The 20,424-nt window shown below is 42.5% G+C and overlaps 1 protein-coding gene across 6 annotated transcripts in view; it reads left to right on the top strand.

Annotated features, from left to right (window-relative positions):
* Nucleotides 1-1,635: 1,635 nt before the first annotated feature.
* cbfa2t3 (CBFA2/RUNX1 partner transcriptional co-repressor 3) overlaps nucleotides 1,636-20,424 on the top strand; it is a 37,371-nt gene continuing 18,582 nt past the window's right edge. For 2 of the 6 annotated variants that reach the window (XM_034882005.1, XM_034881999.1), the window contains exon 1: nucleotides 1,637-2,562. In XM_034882005.1, coding sequence (XP_034737896.1) covers nucleotides 2,358-2,562 — 205 coding nt within the window. In that variant the 5' untranslated portion in view covers nucleotides 1,637-2,357. Of the gene's footprint in view, nucleotides 2,563-9,734; nucleotides 10,861-20,424 lie in introns of those variants that run through there. The other 4 variants (XM_034882044.1, XM_034882013.1, XM_034882023.1 and 1 more) reach the window with 3 other exon arrangements.

The raw sequence follows: 20,424 nt of genomic DNA, 5'->3' as shown, positions 1-20,424 counted from the left end.
CGGGTCAGAGGTCAAGAGGGTGATGGCTACAATGTTGCCAGAGTTTTACATGAAAACTCCTCAACTGTTGGGGCTTGTGTAGTTTACTTTAGCATCTTTGATTCTAAATGTAAAATAGTGTTTCAGCATATCTTTTCCCCAAACAGGGGTGCTTTTACTCTATTTAGAGTTGACTGCTTACTGTCACCTACATGATGTGGTGTGCTAGGGGGTAGAATAAAGTACCAGCTCAAACAAAAAAAGTTAAAATTATACGTTCAAAGAAACTACCTTGGCCCCTAATTGCAATAACTTTGAAGGGAAAGTCTTTGTTTATCTGGAATGTGTGAAATGAGAAGTTAACATGGAGTGGGTGGGAAGAGCTGTCTACATCAAAATCAAAAACGAAATTGTGGTGGGAATTTCTGTTGAAATGGCCAATAGAAATTATGTTTCAATGGAAAGTAGAGTGTTTTCTGTTTTGTTGAATTGCAAAAAAAATGTTTTCAATGTAACTGCTTTTCCTGAACATCAATCTGGATTTTTTCTTTTTCTTTGCCAGCTACTTTACTGTAAAAGTTAACATTTTCCATGCCATAAACAATTTTTATCTTCTTATATATATATATATATATATATATATATATATATATATATATATATATATATATATATATATATATATATATATATATATATATATATTCTCATATTGTTAATTTTAACAATATGGTCATTAATAGCATTCAACACAGGAAAAAGGAATGGCCACCTTGACAGTTGTATGCAGCTTTTGTGCTCTTTTAGCTAGTTATTTTGGCTTTTAGCTTCATATCTAAAAGGTTGAGTCTCACGGCTCTGTCCAACACAAAATGACTGAGAGCCAAAGTAGCTTGTGAAGGAAATCAATCATATAACACGCTCAGCCCAGATAATTGTCTCTGTAGTTGGTGGATCAAACCAGGCCTAAAAGTCCTGTGAATATTGGACTTACATTTGTCATGGAAAACCAATGGCAACAGCACAATGGATAGTTGTTCAATTCTCCTCCCGGCAGCTTTCAGGATTGAGGGAAGCACAGGAACATTTTAAATTCCACTTTAAATTTATAACGCAAAAATGTTTACCAAAATCAGTAAGTGACATGGAATTGCTGCAATCATCTTTTGGGTGAACTGTGAGATGCAAATTTCATTGATCATCATCATTCATTATCATTTAACAACACAAGCATTGGATGAACTTCCTTTTGCACTTTACTATCATGCACACAATAAATGCCAAAGATGGACGCTGGTGAAGAAGAGCCTAAGAACAACACCAAAGATGAGTAGATGGATGGACAAGAAGGAGGAGTTTTTGAAGATGGGACAACAGGAAGTGTTATAATGGTCATTTGGCAAGGTGCACAGAAGCATAGGATCATGGTAAGGAAGGAAGAGGGGTTAGAACGGGTGATGCAAGGAGGGAAGGAGTGGCTGCTGGCCACAGACACAGCTGGTTCCTGAGAGAGGAAGCCCAGATGGAGACCCAGGTCCTTCTGCCTGCTGCTGTCTGCTGCTATCACCGCAACCAGTTCTGCTGCCTGGCCTCCCCAGGGGCTGCAGTCCTGCAACACACAAAAAACCACACAAACTATCTAACACACTTCTCTTTTGAGCGGCAGTGGCAGGCAGGGGAGGAGGAGGGTTCCGATGAGAGCACAGCCCCTCAGCCAGAGACAAGCGAGACAAGCTGACCTGCCACTGACAAACACACACTCTCTCACGCACACTCTGCTGGAAAGGTACGAAGAGAGATCAAGAGAACCAGATGACTAGAAAACAAAAAAGAAAGGTAGATGTGAACACGAGATGTGCCAATAACATCTAAAGGGAAAGAGACTTGGAGCTGAGGACAGCAGGCAGCTACTCGTGGCTGTTAACATACAACCATCGTTTTTTCACAGTTGTATGGAGACATGAAGGAAAGAAAAAATACCAGAGGAATCAAGGAATAATACAACATGGATCACAGTTTTTAATGAAGAGGTGAAAGGAAGAAAAGGAACCAACCTCTTCTTTTTCTCAGTTTGGTGCTTTAACAACAGATAGTTCCTTGCATGACTGCTCTGTGGTTCATACAATGATCTATTTGGGCAACAACGTCAAACTGGCTGAATATTATGGGCAACAGCATGCAAAACCTTAAAGACATATGAAAACGCCTTTTAGCATTTTTGAGCTTTACCACTGATTGTCTTTGCTACACTGCTTGGACCTATAGATCTGCCAATGTGCACATAGTGCTTTATACAAACAGTGCGTCGCCAAAGTTTGAATCCCTTCACCTGAAAGAAATTGGAAAGTTCTTAACAGTGGAGATTTGAATGTCCGAACATGTCTGCCAAAGTCCATTTGGAGCGCCAGAAGAAGGCCGACCTTAGAGCTGGGGCTTCCTCTACTCCAGCTTGTACTCCACGTGTCGCCACGGTCACACTGATCAGCCACAGAGGGCTGAGGGATAAACACACTGCCCACAGACCCCAGCATGGAAGCCTTGATCTAAACCTGGCAACTAGCAGCTACTACGGATGTGGTGAAGGTAGGAGCTTGTCATCTAAAGGACCTGTTTCATGAAATATTTTGGCAGGGTGTTACTCTGATGAGGGATGGAGCATCCCACAGCTGTCAGGTCTGCTCATTAAGTCGGAGTGATTGGCAGATAATCAGTTTGGGTTGACTTAGTGCTGCGTGCTATAAGGGCAACGTGAGGCTTCTTCATCTTGTGAGTAGACCTTTCATTTGATGATTGAAGCTGAGGTTTCAAGGTTAGAATGGCATCGAACATTGCCATCTAAATGAGTTTTCTTCTCCAAATGATGTCTTCTCTGTAAAATGATCTAAGGTTTGTTTCCCAGTGCCTTTAGCAATTTACTGTATGTATTTATTATATTTATTTTATATTAAACACACTCACTTTAGAGATGAAATTGAATCCTGAATCAGGATTAAATTGGCCACCAATTAGTGCAATTTCTCTCAACAGCGTTCTCTTGTTGTCAAGGAATATGGTTCTCATTTAAGCTGTCACGCACAAATAAATGTGTCATTATTGTTGTGGAGCACATTTGTCCTATGGCACTGGAAAGTAAAGGGAAGGAGGTTGTTAGAGCATTAAGTGGGTGGGGGGTCTTCCTCTGGGCATCCCCATACAGCTGCAAGGAACAGAATTAGATTCTTGAGTTTCACAGTTCAGCTTCAATGGCTTCATAATACACATGCAGGTCATGAGGGTGCATCAAAGTGAATGACAGAGCAAAAACTTTAAGGGAGTATTTTGCAGACGGATGAGGGAAACTTGAAAGTCATCCAGGATAAAGGGAAGAGAATATAGCGTGTAATTGATTCTAAAAGCACTGAAAACACTGAAGTAGTGCCTGTAGGTAAAAATGAAAACCTTTACTTCATTCAGCAAAGAGTTTGAGGAGAGAGAGATGCATTAAGAATCAGACATTAAAGGCTCAATTTTAGAGACTCTAAATATGTAGAAACTGTAAGCCAGAGCGGGGACTAATACCCAACGTAGTGAATTACCTGCAGCGCCTGCCGTCTCTTGGCAGTAATGAGCTTTGTGAACGTTGCAGCGATAGGGCCTCTATAATTAGGCTTAGTCATAAGCATCCTCCCTGTAATTCTGTGATAAAAACCCAGTAGAACTCTGGTACAGTATCAGTGCCCCAACCCAAGCATCTGTCTCTCACACACACGCACAAATGCCTACACTGAGGAAATCAAAATGTGTCAGTGTGAACTGTAAACACAGCTCTTTCTCTCAAGTATCTTACCTGGTGTGTGTGTATGTGTAAGTGTATGTGTGTGTGTGTGTGTGTGTGTGTGTGTGTGTGTGTGTGTGTGTATCCAGCGATATGTTCACACTGTATAGAAAAAAGAAGTAGTAGTAATGTGTTTTCGTGCATGTGCATGTGTGTGTGAGGTGTTGTGAGCTGCAGCATAGGCTTCCTGTGAGGGAGCAGATGTCGCCGAGCTCAGGCACAGCTGCGACGGGCGATAACCGTGGTGGCAAGAATATGTCGGCACGCTGGCTCTTCTCCCTGGGTCTTATCAGCCGCACACAGCATACAGAAACACACACACACACACACACACACACACACACACACACACACACACACTCATATAGACACCCTACAATAAGGAACTGCCACCTAGCACTAGCACATCCTTAGAGCGGGCCCAGATAAAGGGAGGAAGGCAATGAAAGAGATGGAAAGAGGAAGAAAAGCAGAAAGGACTAAATCAAGGGACTTTGAGGGAAAAGGTGCAGTGAATTCCTAACAAAGCCTTGGCTCATGTCTGCTGTATCATAGACTTCATAATTTGAGCCAATCCTAATCCTATATACTATGAACATGCCATTCTTTACAGTTTTCTTTCACAAGAAGAGATAACTTTCATATAAGTACACAACGTTGTTGCTCTCCTTATCTTGATGTCCCTTTGTGATATATCATCAACATTATTATCCATGTCTTGAACCTTGAGGTCATATAAAATGACTTCAAGGTTGAATTCATTTTGATAACAGTGTCCTTTTCATGCCAACACTTAATTCAATTCATTTTATATTTTTAAAAATTCAAGCAACTTACAATCCCACAAAATTGTGAAATCTGATGTATTTTGTTAATTTGGGGTTGGAATACTTACCATAGTTTGATTACACATGAGTTTTCAAAGATTTAACCTTGTAGATGACTTCTGAATAAGTGTTTTTTTACTTACAGTTTTGCATTGTCACTTAAACTGATGAACAATTATATCACAACCAAAGTGAAAATTAGATATGTTTTGTATTGTTGCTGTTCATTTGAGAACATAACTTTTTCATGAATCAGTTGCTTAATGACTTCTGCACTGTATCTCCGCCAAAGAAATAAGCAAATAAACGTGGCAAAGATCATCAGAAATGTGGGAAAAGATGGATGTTGATGATGATGCAAGAGGAGTGAGGAAAAGAGAGTAAATAAATAAGGAATGGAAAAAAGTGAGAGGTGTGTGGGAGGAGAAGCAAGGTGGTGATGAAGGGTGTGTGTGTGTGTGTGTGTGTGTGTGTGTGTGTGTGTGTGTGTGTGTGTGTGCCTGTGTGAGAGAGAGAAGTTATCCCCTCTGTTTCCTCAGCACCAGCTTTGTGGTTTCTATGAGGAACAGATGTTCACAACTTGATACAGTGCCTCATCCACCTCTAGTCACTATCTCCAGTGCCAGCACCACCAACTGTCTGAACACACGCAAACACACATTCGCACAAGAGCACACACATATTGTCTCTTGGGAAACACAGTCATATATAGAAGTGACGTTTTCATGTGAGGGTATGAGGGCGTATTCACCTGCATACTGAGGACTTTTTACTGTCTGTCTCCCTATCAGACTCAGGCTGCATATCCTGTTCTTGAGTCAACACTTGGTTTAATCAGGTGTCAGTTCCTCCTTTTTCAGTATGCACTTCTGGTGGTCAGCTGTGACCCTGCGCTTTAAGTCAGCCTGCCAATCTGGACAAAGAAAACACATACAATATACGCATGCACTTACTTTACCTGCATGTAAAGATCCTAAAACACTTCTGCAGTTATACATAATTAGTCAGCGTATCACACTTTTTGCTTTTTTACTAGTTGTTGGCAATAGGATGCATGTCTGTGTATAACAATGGGATTAAGGTCAAATATCTGCAATTTAACCTCATTTTCTATATTCTGCGTTTTTGCTTGGCTCAGAAATTTCAGCTCTGTACACAAATGAAATATTTAAGACAAGTGAAATATGATTTAGGCATTGCAACACTTTTGCAATAGTTTGTTGCAAAAAAAAGAAAAAAAGAGTTGGATAAAAAATCACAAAGGTACATGGAATAGAAAAATAGTCTGACTAGCTACAGTAATGCATTGTGTAGTGCTCTTATAAGAGTTCTCTGGCAGAAAACACAACCTGGAAGTCAAGTATTTCAATGGACATTGTTTCCAAAGAGCATGGATTGAATTATGAATTCACATCATGTCTGGATGACTCAAACAACCAACACTTTGCTGCTTGATTGCAAACAAAATGTCAGGGGGGTCTGTGGGTGCAATTTGTAAAAGCAGCATTCCAGCAAACGTGCTTGAGTGGGTGGGTCAATGGTCCGTTACACCACGCCGTATCACAGAAAGACTCTCTCTGTCTCATCCTCCTTCATAACATTAAGGAGCAGCTTGAGGACATGCACTCCTTAGACGTTAACATAGAAAGTCAGAGAACAACATCCTCTTAAGCACACTATTAAAGAAACAGTGTTTAAATTACATAACCCATATTCAGGGAGGATGCATGAGACTCATATGTAGCTTTCTCAGCTCAAACCCAATGATTTTTCATCAGCTTTTCAAGCAGCATCACGGTTACTTTTTTCCTTTTTTGATGAAGTGAGATGTATTCTTTCCCCTTTCATGACTGCCTGGAACATACAATGGGGACATTAATGGCAGCTCCACAAGAGTGTGGTCTATTGAATGTGCATGAGAGGGGATAGGATAGTAGAAGAGAGAAGAGGGCAGGAACACAATAGGTCTAGCGTTCCTTTCAGTCGGCTCAGGACCTTATCTCCTGTCAACACACTAGCCTGTGACTGCCACTATAGGAAAGGATTTACAATGTGTGAGTGTACGAAATGCTGCAAACTTCCCTCTTGCCTTTACTCTGACACACACACACACACACACACACACACAAACACACACACACACACACACACACAAACACACACACACACACACACACGCACACACACACACACAGAAAGAGTCATTTGCATACCAGCACAATGACCAAACCTAGTTGTTGTATCTCACTGAGAGCTCAACCATCAAGGAGATGCTGTCAACATAACAGAGTCCACAGCAGTTTGGGGGGGGGGGGGGGGGGGGGGGGGGGGGGGGGGGGTGAGGTGACAGAGAGATAGAGAAGTGAATGAAAGGGGAGACAAAGCTGTTTTTGTTATTACAGTAATGCAATTGAAGGGACTTCCAGTCTCTGTATTTTGGCAAAAAGAGTTCATCGAAGCGAGTTCCCCGCCTCGTGCGCGTGTGTTTCATTGTGCAGTTTATCAGGCCGGCCACATGGAGTGTGAGAGCTAACCCAGTGACCGCTCAACAAAAGGCCAAATTAAGAGGAGTGAGAGGCTGTCGTACAGGAAGGCTGACAAGTTGACTGACGCCGTTCCCGAGGAGAATAGCATCCTGTCAATCTTGGAGCTGTCACCTTGACAGGAATCCTTTCTTTGTATGCAACCCCCATTGCCAACCTTTCTGTCACTCAAGGCCACACACACACACACACACACACACAGAGATATATACCTCTTCCCTTTACAGTATTCTGGAAGAGAAACAAATACCTATGGTAACATATTTACACATACACACACACAATAGTGCATGAGTACAGAGCCACCTAGGGCCATAACTCTGAAAGGGAGAAATATAGAGAGTGAGTTTCATAAACACTCCATCCATCTCCTTGACAACCATACTTCCACCACGGTACTCTACACACACTGCCTCCGACAGAGCCAGCTTGTAATGGCCTATGCATCTGTTTATGGGTGTAAGCTAAGTGTATTTCACTTTGTGTGTGTGTGTGTGTGTGTTTGTGTGTTTGTGTGTGTGTGTATGTGTGTTGATTGAACATTTTTACAGCAGCTGCTTTGGCAACATTGGCACTGGACTTTAGGTGACCTGAAGTTATTCCTTCACAAAGGCATGGGGGAAACTGTTTTGTTCCAATCAAAGAGCATTGGGGCTTCCTCCTGCACATTTTTAAATCAGGACTGGAGGTTCTTTTTTTTAAATCCTCCTGGCTCCAAGTGAGAGCAGTGTGTGTGCGAGGTTGGCGAGGCTGGCGAGACTGGTGGGACTGGAGTCGGGCAGAGCACCTGTCTGTGTGTACTTTACTGCTGTTTGTTCTATAGACACAGGAGGGGTCAGGAGGGTGTCAGCTTTGTCTTCTGTCCCCCTCTATGGCTATTTGTGTGTGTATGTGTGTGTGTGTGTGTGTGTGTGTCAGTGTGTGTGTGTGTGTGTGTGTGTGTCCGGCAGACGTAGAGAAAGGGTAGGTGGGTGGGGCAACGGGAGCAACAGACCAGTGTGGACAGGTGGAGGATTCTCACTAAAGGAACCAGATGTATTTGCCTTTTTCTAAATCTCTCTCTGTTTTGTTCGGTCTGCTGAGCTAATATTTAGTTGTTTTATTTAGTGATTGTGTACATTCATAAACATTACTGCAAATTCCCCAAAGTCCGCCAAAAGTCTTTGTTAATCAATATTGAAGCTGAAATGAGTAATCATTAATAAATAAGTTGAGTGGCAGAAAATGAATTCTGCAACCATTTTAATATTGAATAAATTTAATTTAATGAAGAAAGCTGTCAGTGGTTCCAGTCTTTCAAAAGTAAGAGTTGAATACCCTTCGGTATTGAACAGTTGGTCAGACAAACTAAACAATTTGAAGACGTCCTTCTTGCTTGGAGAATCTTGCTGTAAGGGACATTTGTCAGTATTTTCAGACTGAATGATCGATTATTCCAAAATATAGCAAATTGGCAGATTAAATACAATTATTTGCTGCCTAACTGGACAGATGTTACCGACACATACAGTACATTAAAAAGAATAGGTTGAAACAGCCTATTAAATAGGATATAAACATGCCAGGATACTAAAAAGGGATATTGATGTTGGTGATGATAATTTGAACAATACAGAGTAGGTGTGCATCATTATCAGGTACTAATTAAAACAGCCAACACAAACGCAAACATGCAGAGCAATAAAAAAGGGAACATTAATGACAGTGATAACAGTAATATTTAGTCTATCCAGCTTCCCATCAGTCCACCCACCTGCCTATTTATGACAACACAAAGAAAACAATACATTATACAAGCTATGCAGTATTTACTGTTGTGTGTTCACAGCACATATTATACATACACAACATGTGTTCATATATTCTCCTGCATTCGTTCAGATCTTAGAAATATGTTGTATTTTTTTTGTGTTGAATAAAGTAAATAAAGTCTGCAGTCTCGTGGACTGAGTGCTGCTCCCCTTGCTGTCCTTTAGTCCTGATATGAGGAAACAGCGGCCCCCACGGGCAGACAGCGGGACAGTAAAACCGTCACATTTCACTCAGCTCTCGATGCTTTCTCATTTGACCTTCTTTGGGATCTGAAATCATTTTTAGTTAGTTTAGCTGCACTCTGCAAGCCATACATTCACATAATCCATAGTATTCACTACTTAATTGTTTTCAATGTATTGAATTGTAAAAAAAAAAAAAAAAATATATATATATATATATATATATATATATAGGCCTATATACTCGTATATTTTTAGCCAATAACCCATACTCACTAATTAGGTTCCATTGGCGTTCATGGTATATCGCAGTGTTTAGCCTCCAATGGCATACTTTTGTACCCAACATGGGTTTTTGTACTCTTTGTACAATTTGGATATTCTTCAATTTAGAGAGGATTCCTGTACATAGCTGCCAGCTCTCGCCTCTGATGGTACCCGAGAGAGAGAGAGAGAGAGAGAGAGAGAGAGAGAGAGAGAGAGAGAGAGAGAGAGAGAGAGAGAGAGAGAGAGAGAGAGAGAGAGAGAGAGAGAGAGAGAGAGAGAGAGAGAGAGAGAGGTTAGTAGCTCCAGATGGTGTTTAAACGCAGACAGAAGGCTACAGCGAGGACAGAGAGGAGGAGGAGGAGAGAGCCGCGGTACAGTGAGCTCGTCAGCTCATCATTGAAGACAAAATAAGTCTAAAAACCATCAAATTGTTGACGGCGGGAAAAGAAACGTAAAAAATATGCATGCTCAGCTGACTGTGATTTTCGGTAGGACAAGTGGATTTCTTTCTAACACCGTTTGAAGACAGGTCGGCGGAGGATCGGCGCTTCGGCGGAGGAAAAGGACCGTACAGAGAACCGCGGTAGAGTAACCTGTTCACAGGCTGTAGAGAAACTCTGTTTGTTTTTAACAAGAAAGGAACAGAAGTAATCTTGCCGGATGCATAAGGACTTGTCCCTGACACCACGGACTGTAGCTGAACTATGAACTAAAGAAGAGGGGTTCAAAGTTGTCACATGGAGGAATAATAGACGCACCCTGCAGACAAGAGGATCCGCATCTTAATCATTTGCGTTTTTAAGTGGGAGACGCGAGGATTTGTTGAAAAGTAGATCCCGGTTATATAGCTATAGTTTTGTCTGCTTAAAAACGATCTCAAAGGACGTTTTGTTTTCCAGTTTAAACGATATATTTTTTCTTTTATTTCTTCTATCTGGGATGGTTAAAATGAGCAAAAGAGCGGATTTACATGACTGGGACAAGTTGTGATTTTTTTCTCTCACTTCAACGTCAACACATCAAGCTGTTGTCTTTAAAACAAACAAACAAACAAAAAATAGACTGCAAAACCAAAGACATGTGTGCTTAAGGATGCAAAAGCCCTTGATTTTGATTTCTGCCTTTCGATATAACTGAGAAGAGAAATACCTCATAATTTATTATATCTGGAAAGTCAAAGCCCCTTTTGAACTCACAAAGGAAAGTTCAACATTTTCTTTTGTCTGACTGTAATTCTGCTTCTCTTTCCTCTCAATATTTCAAATACAAAGCAAAAAACGGAACAACACCTTAATAGTTCCCCGCACTATCTAGCTAAGGCTTTAGAATTTTTCCCAAATAATGAGGATTGAGATGGTATCAAACCTGTTTTAGAAACTATTCGGTGTGGACTGTCACCGCTACTATTACCTCAGCTTGACCTCGACCTTCACAAAGTAAGTACAACCTGTAAACTTGACGGTATTGAAGAGAATCAAGAAAACATGTGTTGTGTTATTACTTGTCTGAATGGTGTTGATATGCAATGATGCACTTGCGTGAGAGTGAATTCGTTTATTGTAATTTAAGAAAGACATCGGAAGGAATGTTTTATATTTAAAGGGGTAGACTGCTGAAATGCCTCAGGTTTGAACAGTTATATTCTGGTCAACATTACGTTTGCAGCTCTGTTAGTGGTCTTTTATTGTCTATGTGAAGAAAAAGATGCTTTCCCTATATTCTTATACATGTTGTTTTACTATATTGCTATTTTTCTGCAATTCTGTGCACTTTAATTTTATCCTTTTGAATATAAATTTCTTCAGAGGATTTAGGATATAATAGGGAAACGCTAAGCTAAATGTGGTGAGAGAGCTGTTGTGGAGAGAGATAGAGACAAAAAAATATGTGTGTTGGGGGGGGGGGGGGGTTCAGGAGTTGTTTGCCCCATCAGTCTGTGCTGCACATCAAAGTGATGATGAGACAAAGTGATGACATACAATCTTTGGTCTCTATGAACTTGGAGTCCACCTGGACTGGATGGAGGTGAAGGGTAGACATTTAAGACATTTACCCTGAACTCAACTCCAGGTTGCCTCAGAATACATCCTCCACCTTTTTTGATGCTACTGCAGTGCATCTCAAGGGTTCCTTTTTCTGTAAAAAGTAGCATAAAGACATATCCTCTCAGGTGAGTGCAGGGTGTTCGTATTACTGTAGTGATACCAACTTGTGGAACCATTAACGGAGGAGGTAGATGAATTGTTTAACAAGGAATACTATGGCGACCAAAGGAAAAAAAAACACTACTGCAAAGCGATTAAAAAAGCTGAAATAAGGGTGGGTAATTTATAGCAACCCTTTGTGACAGTGGGGACACTCCCTTTGTAGAAACAAGTCCATTCCCCGACTTGAACAGCCTCAGCAGCGCACTCTTCTGCCTGTGAGAGCAACAGTAAAACACTCGGGCCATTTTCTCTGCAGGACACGGCCCTGAATAATTGGCCCTGGTAAATATCATCTGAATAATTGAACAGTTGATAATAGTCTCGAACAATGGATGGGAGGTTGCAGGGGTGAAACCGCAGAGCAGACACCCTGCCTCACCACACATTATACCTCCATCACCACCAAGCGAGCTTCTCAACCTCTTTGCTTCCAACACTGGCCGCCCCATCGCTCCGCTGGGCCAGCCGTCCGCTAAGGCAGATGTCCCCACTTCATCATTAAGTAGCTCTCTTTAAAAGGCAAGCCATTCATTATGAACCCAGCCTGCCACGTGTTTATTTAGTTCCTATCTACCACAGGTGCATGGGTGAGATGATTTCTGTTTAATATGCATGGAAACATACCACAGCACTTTTAGAAATATAGCCTGTTTTCTTCTGAAGAAATAGCAGCAGGAAAAACCACAGGCCAGAAAGAAGCCCGTATAAAGTCTCTGCTATTTAATGACAGCTAGAAGAAACACATTTTTCACTGCCCTTTGCTTCACAAAGGCTTGTTGCTTTCTTGCTTCATTATTCTGGGATATATTGCTGCTATTTTAGAGGCATCATGACTATTGTTTTACCATCAAGGTATCAAAGACACAATATTTAGTTGTGCTCTTGCACGTGTCAATGTTAATGTTGTCCCTGTTTTTCATCATCTCAGTCAAACAGTGTCATCGGCCATACGTGTAGATTTCTTTGGGGAGGCCGCAGGGCACACCTCCCTCTCAATATTTTGAACACATGCATTTTTCCCCAATCATAAAACACATGAAAGTATCAGGGAAGTTTTATTTCGACAAACTGCTGGAACGCGACTAACAATGCCTCCAATAAAGTCGGTGGGGGCAATAGGTAACCTCAAAAGCAGTGGTTGGGATACGTCATAAAACGCAAAGGAGATAAAGCAACTATGTACGGTTGCAGCAAGATGTACCATGAAATTTCTGAAATCAGATTGATGCAGAAAAACCACATATTGTTACAAAAATTCCCAGAATGCCTTGTAGGCCTTTATACGATAGGACCCGCGGCTGCTGAGGCGAGGACTAAGCCTCTGTATTCGGGCACATGCTCGGCCAGGTGAGCTACCCGGACGCTTAAAAGGAATAGCAATTGAAAAAAGAGGATCCCTAGACCCCCTGCTTAATAAGTGACCCCCCCAAATGTTGGAAAAAAAAACTCCACCCTTGCATCTGGTGCAGGTGCCGCGACTCTGTCTGTGCTGTGACTGCAGATCTTTGTACAGCTCATGTGTTTACTGCATTAGTGTTCGGGCTTGTTGAGTGTGCTTGTGTGTGTGTGTGTGTGGTAATTATTGTGATCTAAATGTGGCCACAGTGCAGGTGAAACTGGCTGTCTCCTAATTAATGAGTGGAGCAGATGGCCTTGAGTGGGCGGGAGCTGCGAGCACACAGCGAGTCGGTCAGGTGGTCACCACAACACAGACACCTGGGCCATCACATACAAAACAAGCCGAGCGGTTGACATCTGGCCTGTGTGTGTATGTATTTGTTTATGGTTCTGTGTATGTGTTGTCTGTACGGTTCCTATTTGTGCCTTTTGACCTTTCAGTACGTTTCATTCGTTTCATCTTTTCATTTGCGTCACAAGCTTTCATTCAAGAAACACGCATGGGCACTATTTCTTCTCAGATTAGCTGATTGTAAGAAGTCGCACAGCTTTGCCTCCATTGCAAGAATATTAGCCTTCTGCACTGCAGAAGGTGAGGGAGACTTAATTGTTGGTTATATTAGTCATACCATTTTCTGCCCAGTGAGTGTGTGTGTTCATAATAGAAGCAAAACAATGCATACCGCTAAATTGGGATGGTTTTTAAAGAGGAGACAGTGACATGTTATAGAGAGTTATTTGACTTGTTAGTTGTTCTTTGGTATGTCTGTGTTAACAGCAGCCTTGTGCTGATGCTGTACAGTCAAAGTGAGTTTAATGAGATCAGTGTGTAAATGTGTGTGTTTTTGTGTAGATATGGGAGCAAGTGAGTGACTTAAGGAGGGATAAAGTGGCGTTCCAGGCGTTGAATCTCTATGGTTTCACTGCTGTTTATCCTAATACACAGTGGGAAAGACCAGTGTGGTTCTGACCGCCTCCCGCTCTGTTCCTGTGTATGTGTATGTGTGTGTGTGTGTGTGTGTGTGTGTGTGTGTGTGTGTGAGAGAGAGTGTGATGGTCTGCAATGCCCTGGTCTGTTCCACATGTGTTTGACATTACTGTGACAAGGCTGCCCAGCCTCTCTGGGGAGATGGGGAATGTCAGAGACTAGAACGGAGAAGCAAACAGCTTCCCAACATCTGATGAAATGAGAAACACACTCGCTGGATGGCTGGCCTGCTGGCCTGCTGACGCCACAGCGTGGGAGCAGAGCAGAGGGTGGAGGCCAAGTAAAACCCCAAATGTGTGTTTGAAATATCACTCTTCTCACTTTTCCCCGTTTGCTTCCCTACATGTGCACTCATCCACTCGGATTCCGAAGAATAACATATAGTACATCCACAAAGATGAGCATGCTGACCATTTCATCTCTGCAAGTTAGTCCCAACACTTTTCTACAGCCACTGATGATCAGGCCTCTTTTCTCAATATTTCCATGGGTGCAGAGCAGGTAAAATGCTTAACTGGGACAGCCAATGGTAAAAACTCACCATTTCTGGAAATTATTTGTTGAATGGACTCTTCACTTTATTAAAATTACTTCAACATAAACGCCACTGATAAATTGCACCCTCAATTATGCTTTTCAAAAGGGAGGCACATTTCCAGTGCACAGATATGCTCACAAATGCAGGAAACAAATGGCACAACATTGATGAATTCACATGCAAAATACTGTATAGTTGAATTGCTGACAGCTACTGCCAAGAACAAGATATGCTTTCTCCTCCTCCCTTCCTTGTCTTGTGCCTATTTCACCTCCTGCTCTCCATTCTCACCTTTTATTTCCTTACTGGCCGACTGACCTCTGACCTTCTTTTGACCCTCTTCCTTGTTCTATTCTCCCAGCACCACCTTCTCACCTCCCACATTCTCTGCTTCATGGTGGGAAGTGTGTTCAGATCAGAGTCAGACAGGAAGCAGCTGGGCTAAACTACAGTAGCGGTGAGCTCTGTTTTAATCAAGCCAAATGGACAGGCCAACAGACTGCTACCTGATATAATGATCCCCTCCCTTTCCTTCTGCCCCACGCCAAGACCTTTATCACAGGCATGGTGTAAACAAGCACAAAGGAAGACAGACTGATGTTATTAAGGCCTCCACTCTAAAGCAGTCCGCTCTGGACATCTGGAGAAGTGCTGCAACACGTGAGCATGCAGGCAGAGGTTGGGAAGGAAGACATGTTTCTCACATTCTCTGTACAGTATTTGTGAAATTAAAAAAGCTGTTATCTCCTGGAAACAGATCCTGTGCCACACAGATGGTTCCGTCTCTCTTCAAATGGATGACTGAGCCACTGAGTGCCGTTGTGTTACCAGTTAGTTGTACAGACCTTAATCTCGGCTCCAGCCTTCCTTCCTCTGCCTCCTCGTCTGACCCCCCCCACCCCACACACACACACACACACACACACACACACACACACACACACACACACACACAGTAGAGAGGAAGGCCACAGATTTCCTTGATGTGTCAAAGAGCAGTGGTCACTTTGAGAAGTGAGTTATTGCCTGGCTTTTAAAGTCACCAGGAGCCTCAGCAGGGTGCAGGGGTGTGTTTGATGGTTTCCACTCTGTGCTACCTCCTCCCGTTAATGTTGTCTGACCTCTACATACATTTGTAGACTTTCAGATAAACAGGAGTGCTGTGATCATATATAGACATTTTACAGGATAACCTTCTGAAAACTGCAGTACTAATCATAGGATAGTCATGCACCTCCTGTTCACGTTCACAGTACATTTATAAAGTGCACTGCTATCGTTACCACCAGATATTTGAAGAGGATGGACACAGGATGGTGGTAAAGTTAGAAAAAAAACATCCCCATTGTCCTATGATTAAATCATTTAATCCCTGACAATATAAGATCTCCTCTCACAAACAAATATCCATCACGATACTTTCAAAATGCTGTCATCAAACACACTGTTAATCTTTCGAACATTCCACAAAAACAAGAACACACTTTAGTCTTTAGAGCCTGCCCTGATATCTCATTCAAGCATAATCATACAGCAAGACTTTAAATCTTAATGTGAGAGTTAAAAAAAGATGGTACGTGGCTGGATCTTATTTTTAGCTTTTGTGTTTACATTTAGGGTTCTAACAACAGTCTAAGAAGGTCCGACTAGTATTGGATCCAAGGTTAAGTCCATTTCTACTTAATTTAGTTTTTCTCTCCAAATTACAGAACAGTGACTAATTGATCTTTTAATGAATGTTAATGCAATTTAGGAATTAATAAAAATGTTCCTACACTGGCATGTTCTAATAGAATTTTTCATATAATTCACAAAAGAAGAGTTCCTTTATTATGGCACTGTTGCTGTTGCTGTCCACTTACTTTGACCATGACATGACAGCGGGGCATCCTAATTTGTCAATTAGCTCACATAATCAGCATGTTATTGGCACCGCAGTCACTCTCTTCCTTTGCCCGCTTGCTCTGTTTTTGTCCCGGCATTCTGTGGTCGGCTCTTGTCCCAGAGGAGTAGCTGGTATTTATTTCGGCAGCTTCCGATATGCTGGCTGTAGGCTAAATGAAGAAACTGTCAAAGCTTTTTTCTAACCTGTCATGTGAATGCCCCCCCGCCCATCACCTCCTCTGCCACATACTGTTTCCCACTGGTTTGTGTGTGTGTCAATGTGTGAAACCTATGGGGTCCTGCAGTATAATACAAAACACCCTACCCATGCCTGGCTAATGTCAGGAGCTATTGTTACTGTGCCTGCAGGCCAAATGAAGAGATATGAGAGCTTTGGCGAGCTGGGGAGCAGTTTAGGCTTCAGACAGTTTTGTCAGTGCTGACAGCTCCATAGTGACGGAGCAGACATTTAACACTGAATGAAATGAAATACATGACATCAAGTAGGAGAATGGCTAATCTGCTGTTTGTTTTCCTATTTTAGCTGTAAGTGACAGCTCAGTGTCAGGTTTTTAAAAGGTGCACAAAGAAACATTGGGAGAAAAATAGGCAGCCACACTTCACACATCCCGTTTAACACACACACACACATACGGAGTCAGAGTTTACGAGGACAAAGATGCTACAGTTGTTGTGTATGTGTGTGTGTTGCCAGGGTCAAATCTAAGTCTTTTGTGCTCCATAAATCAGCAGGCAGCAGCAGTGACGTAAGAACAAACAGAGCTGCTCTCTGCTGCAGCTGGCTGGAAAGAGGGAGAAACAGGAGAGAGGAAAACAGAGAGGGAAAGAGAGAGCAGGACAGCAGCTGTCAGGCCTCCATCGCACACCTGTCACACAGGAAGAGAGCGCTGGCCACTGTTTCCTGGATACACCTCCTCAAACACTGCTCCTGGAAGAAATGGAGGGAGAACATCTGCTGTGAGGGCGAGACAGACAGGCAGCCGGACTGATACACCAACGGATCATTAGAGACACTTACCAAGGATGATGAATAAATACCAAATAACATGAGTCAACATGATGTAAAAACAAAAATACAGATTTTCTCATGCCTGTGTTGCAGTTTTCGTATCCTGTGTGTGTGTGTGTGTGTTTGTCCAGATTACGCACAGTTAAGAGGATGTTTGTGTTATTGCGAGCTCTATGACAGACAGGTCACTTTGTGGAGACTCCAGCCTAACTCTCCCACAAATACAATAAGCCCACATGCCCTAAACTTAACAGTGGGCCATTCCCACGCTTGCTCCTCTCAACCACCCCTCCAACCCCAACACACCCCTACTCCCCCTCCCTCCTGTGACCAATATGAACTAATCCAGATGTAGTGTAGGCACTCGCAGATGTACTTTCTTTACAAGGCCCTCCTCCTCCTCCTCCTCCTCCTCCTCCTCCTCCTCTATGTCTCTGCTTTCCACAGTCTCTCTCATCATTCTGTTTCCATGCCGAACTGATCAGAAGCGGAAGTGACATCACTTGGTGCTACAGTGATGTTAATGAGGAATTGGAGCCATTGTCTGCTGTTTTGGTTTTCCTCCCAGCCTCCAGAGTCGCTCTGTTGTGGCTGCTCTTGTTGGAAAACGGCCTCTTTGTTTGTCAGGCTTGTCAGGCTGGGTCCTCAAGAGGCCCCCCTTGCCCTATTCCCAGGTTGCCCTTCATGCTGCCTGTATGCAATTAACAGAGTAATTAAAGCCTGATGAGCTAATTGGTGTTGGGTGAGGCTGCAGGTGTTTGGATCGGGCAGCTTATTTATGTAAGTGCGCTCGTTGTGAACATCCTCTGACAAAGAAGGACAGAGGCATTTTTCAATCATGTTTTCTTTTCTTTACTATTTATTGTGTTTATGATTTTTTCCAAATGTAAGAATTCAATTTTTTTCAAATTCAATTTTCCATTAAGAAATGTCACTCTTTCACTCTCTCTTACTGTGTCAGTCATCTGCCTCCATGAATGCAATGTGTTGGAGGTGGAAATGCAATGCTTCCCATTGAGCATTGCATATCTACCTATGGAAGATAATATATGAAATGAAAAAAAACAGCAGTTTTAGGTCTCAAGTTAAGATCTCAAATTTGGCTACACCAGTCAGGAGTTTAGTCAGCTCAGGTCTGAAAGACACGGGCAAAGTTATAGGCTTATACAGAACTCTATTTCATGTCTGATGAACTGAGCTCATCTGAAAGAGGAATGACAAAAGAAAGTCTGATCTGATGTTGAAGCCTGGCAGCCTGAGGCTGAGCTCTCAGTTGGCAAAATTAGGCACATGGCTGACAGGAGGAGGAAAAGAAGATGTAGATGAGAGGGAACAAAGGATTAAGGAAGGTTATCATGCAAAGAAGAGAGTAACATGAAAGAGTGAAGAATATACCAAGAGGCTACATGCAGATCCTTCTCTCTGCTGTGTTTTTTTGACCCATTCAGTCACCTCCTTATACAGCTGTGTGTGTGTGTGTGTGTGTGTGTGTGTGTGTCTTGTATCCCACTTCCTCCCCCATATCTCTCTCGCTCTGTGGCAGCTGTGCTGGTGATGGCTGTGTGCCCATGGTGCAAGCTGGCTGTGGGGTCCCAGGTGGCCCACATGACAGTTATTGATGTTCAGGTGTTCAACTCCTCTCACACAGAGACCCTGGAGCCACACACACACAGACAGACACACACACATACGCACACACACACAGAGATACAAGCACAGAATACAGAATATACACACAATATAAAAGTTGTCGTATACTTGCATAATCATGCATATAAACTGCATAACCCACTATTTCTGCTAAAAAACTGAGAACTCACGCAAAGCTGCCGGACTGTCCGGCTCTGGTCTGAGCAACAAGAATTACTGTTGTCATTTTGAGATGAAAAGCTAGTCACTGTGAAATTCTATGCAGTCTAATTTAAATGATTCCTATGATCCAGTATTTGTGACTACTTTCTGTGGTGAGATAGCCCGTGCTGGTACCAATGCCCAGTAGTTATAACAAACTCCAGATGTGTCTGGCTAGGCAGGGAGTTGTTCTTGGCGTAGCCACCTTGGGTAAATGTCACAAATACTTTCCTTTATTTAGGAATGGCTCTTGGTTAGTGGCTGGAGAGAAAGAGGGGAGGCGAGGATGGATGGATGGATCGTGGAGTAGGGAGGAGGGGGAGTGAAAAAAGGAGAGATAGATTAAAAGAGCAAAATAAATGGTTTGCAGTGTAGTAGGACAGGAGAGAAGGAGGAGGTGTGGGGACTAAGAGAAGAGATGTAGAAGGACAGAAGATGGAGACGGAGGAGAGAGCGGCGAGGGAGCGAGGCAGAAACAGCTTTAGTCTAGCATCTGGATTTTATTAGCAGCCGTTGGGAAAATCTGAAAAGGAAGTTTTTTCTCTGCAAGCACGTCGGCAGCAGTGATATGCTGCACATAACCACTTCAGTGCCGACAAGAGAAGCCAGGCCCTCCCAAAGGAGAACAGATGGTTGCTAGAACTTCAATACAATTACATCAATAATAGCTTTCACAGGTATAAGCACTGTATGACAGGATTCCTGCAGCTCAGAGGGACAGAAGTACAACTCCTCTACCCTTAGCACCCCCAGCCCTGGATAAACTGTCTGTAATCGACCCTCACCCCCCATCCTCAAGTTATTTCTAGCCAGTTTACCTATTTTAAAGAAAAGATTGAAGCAATAGAAAAACTGGTGACTTGTCAATTATTTGCTCATGGTTATCTGATCAAAGACAGGAGTGCTTTTGTTAGTGCTTATTAAGGCGCACACACCCCCATCCCCAGTTTGTTTTTTGGTTCAACGTGTTTGTTCAGCCGGCACTGCATGTGTACTATCGCAGGGATTCTCAAGTAACATAGGGGAAAATACATGTTTGTCTCCACAGCATGAGCATATGCATTCAGCAAACTTGTGAGCATGTGTGCATACATCTGTATTTAT

The sequence above is a fragment of the Etheostoma cragini genome, chromosome 1, assembly GCF_013103735.1.
Source record: "Etheostoma cragini isolate CJK2018 chromosome 1, CSU_Ecrag_1.0, whole genome shotgun sequence".
NCBI lineage: Eukaryota > Metazoa > Chordata > Actinopteri > Perciformes > Percidae > Etheostoma > Etheostoma cragini.
The sequence above is the reverse complement of the archived record's forward strand: the minus strand, read 5'-3'. Positions and strand labels throughout refer to the sequence as shown.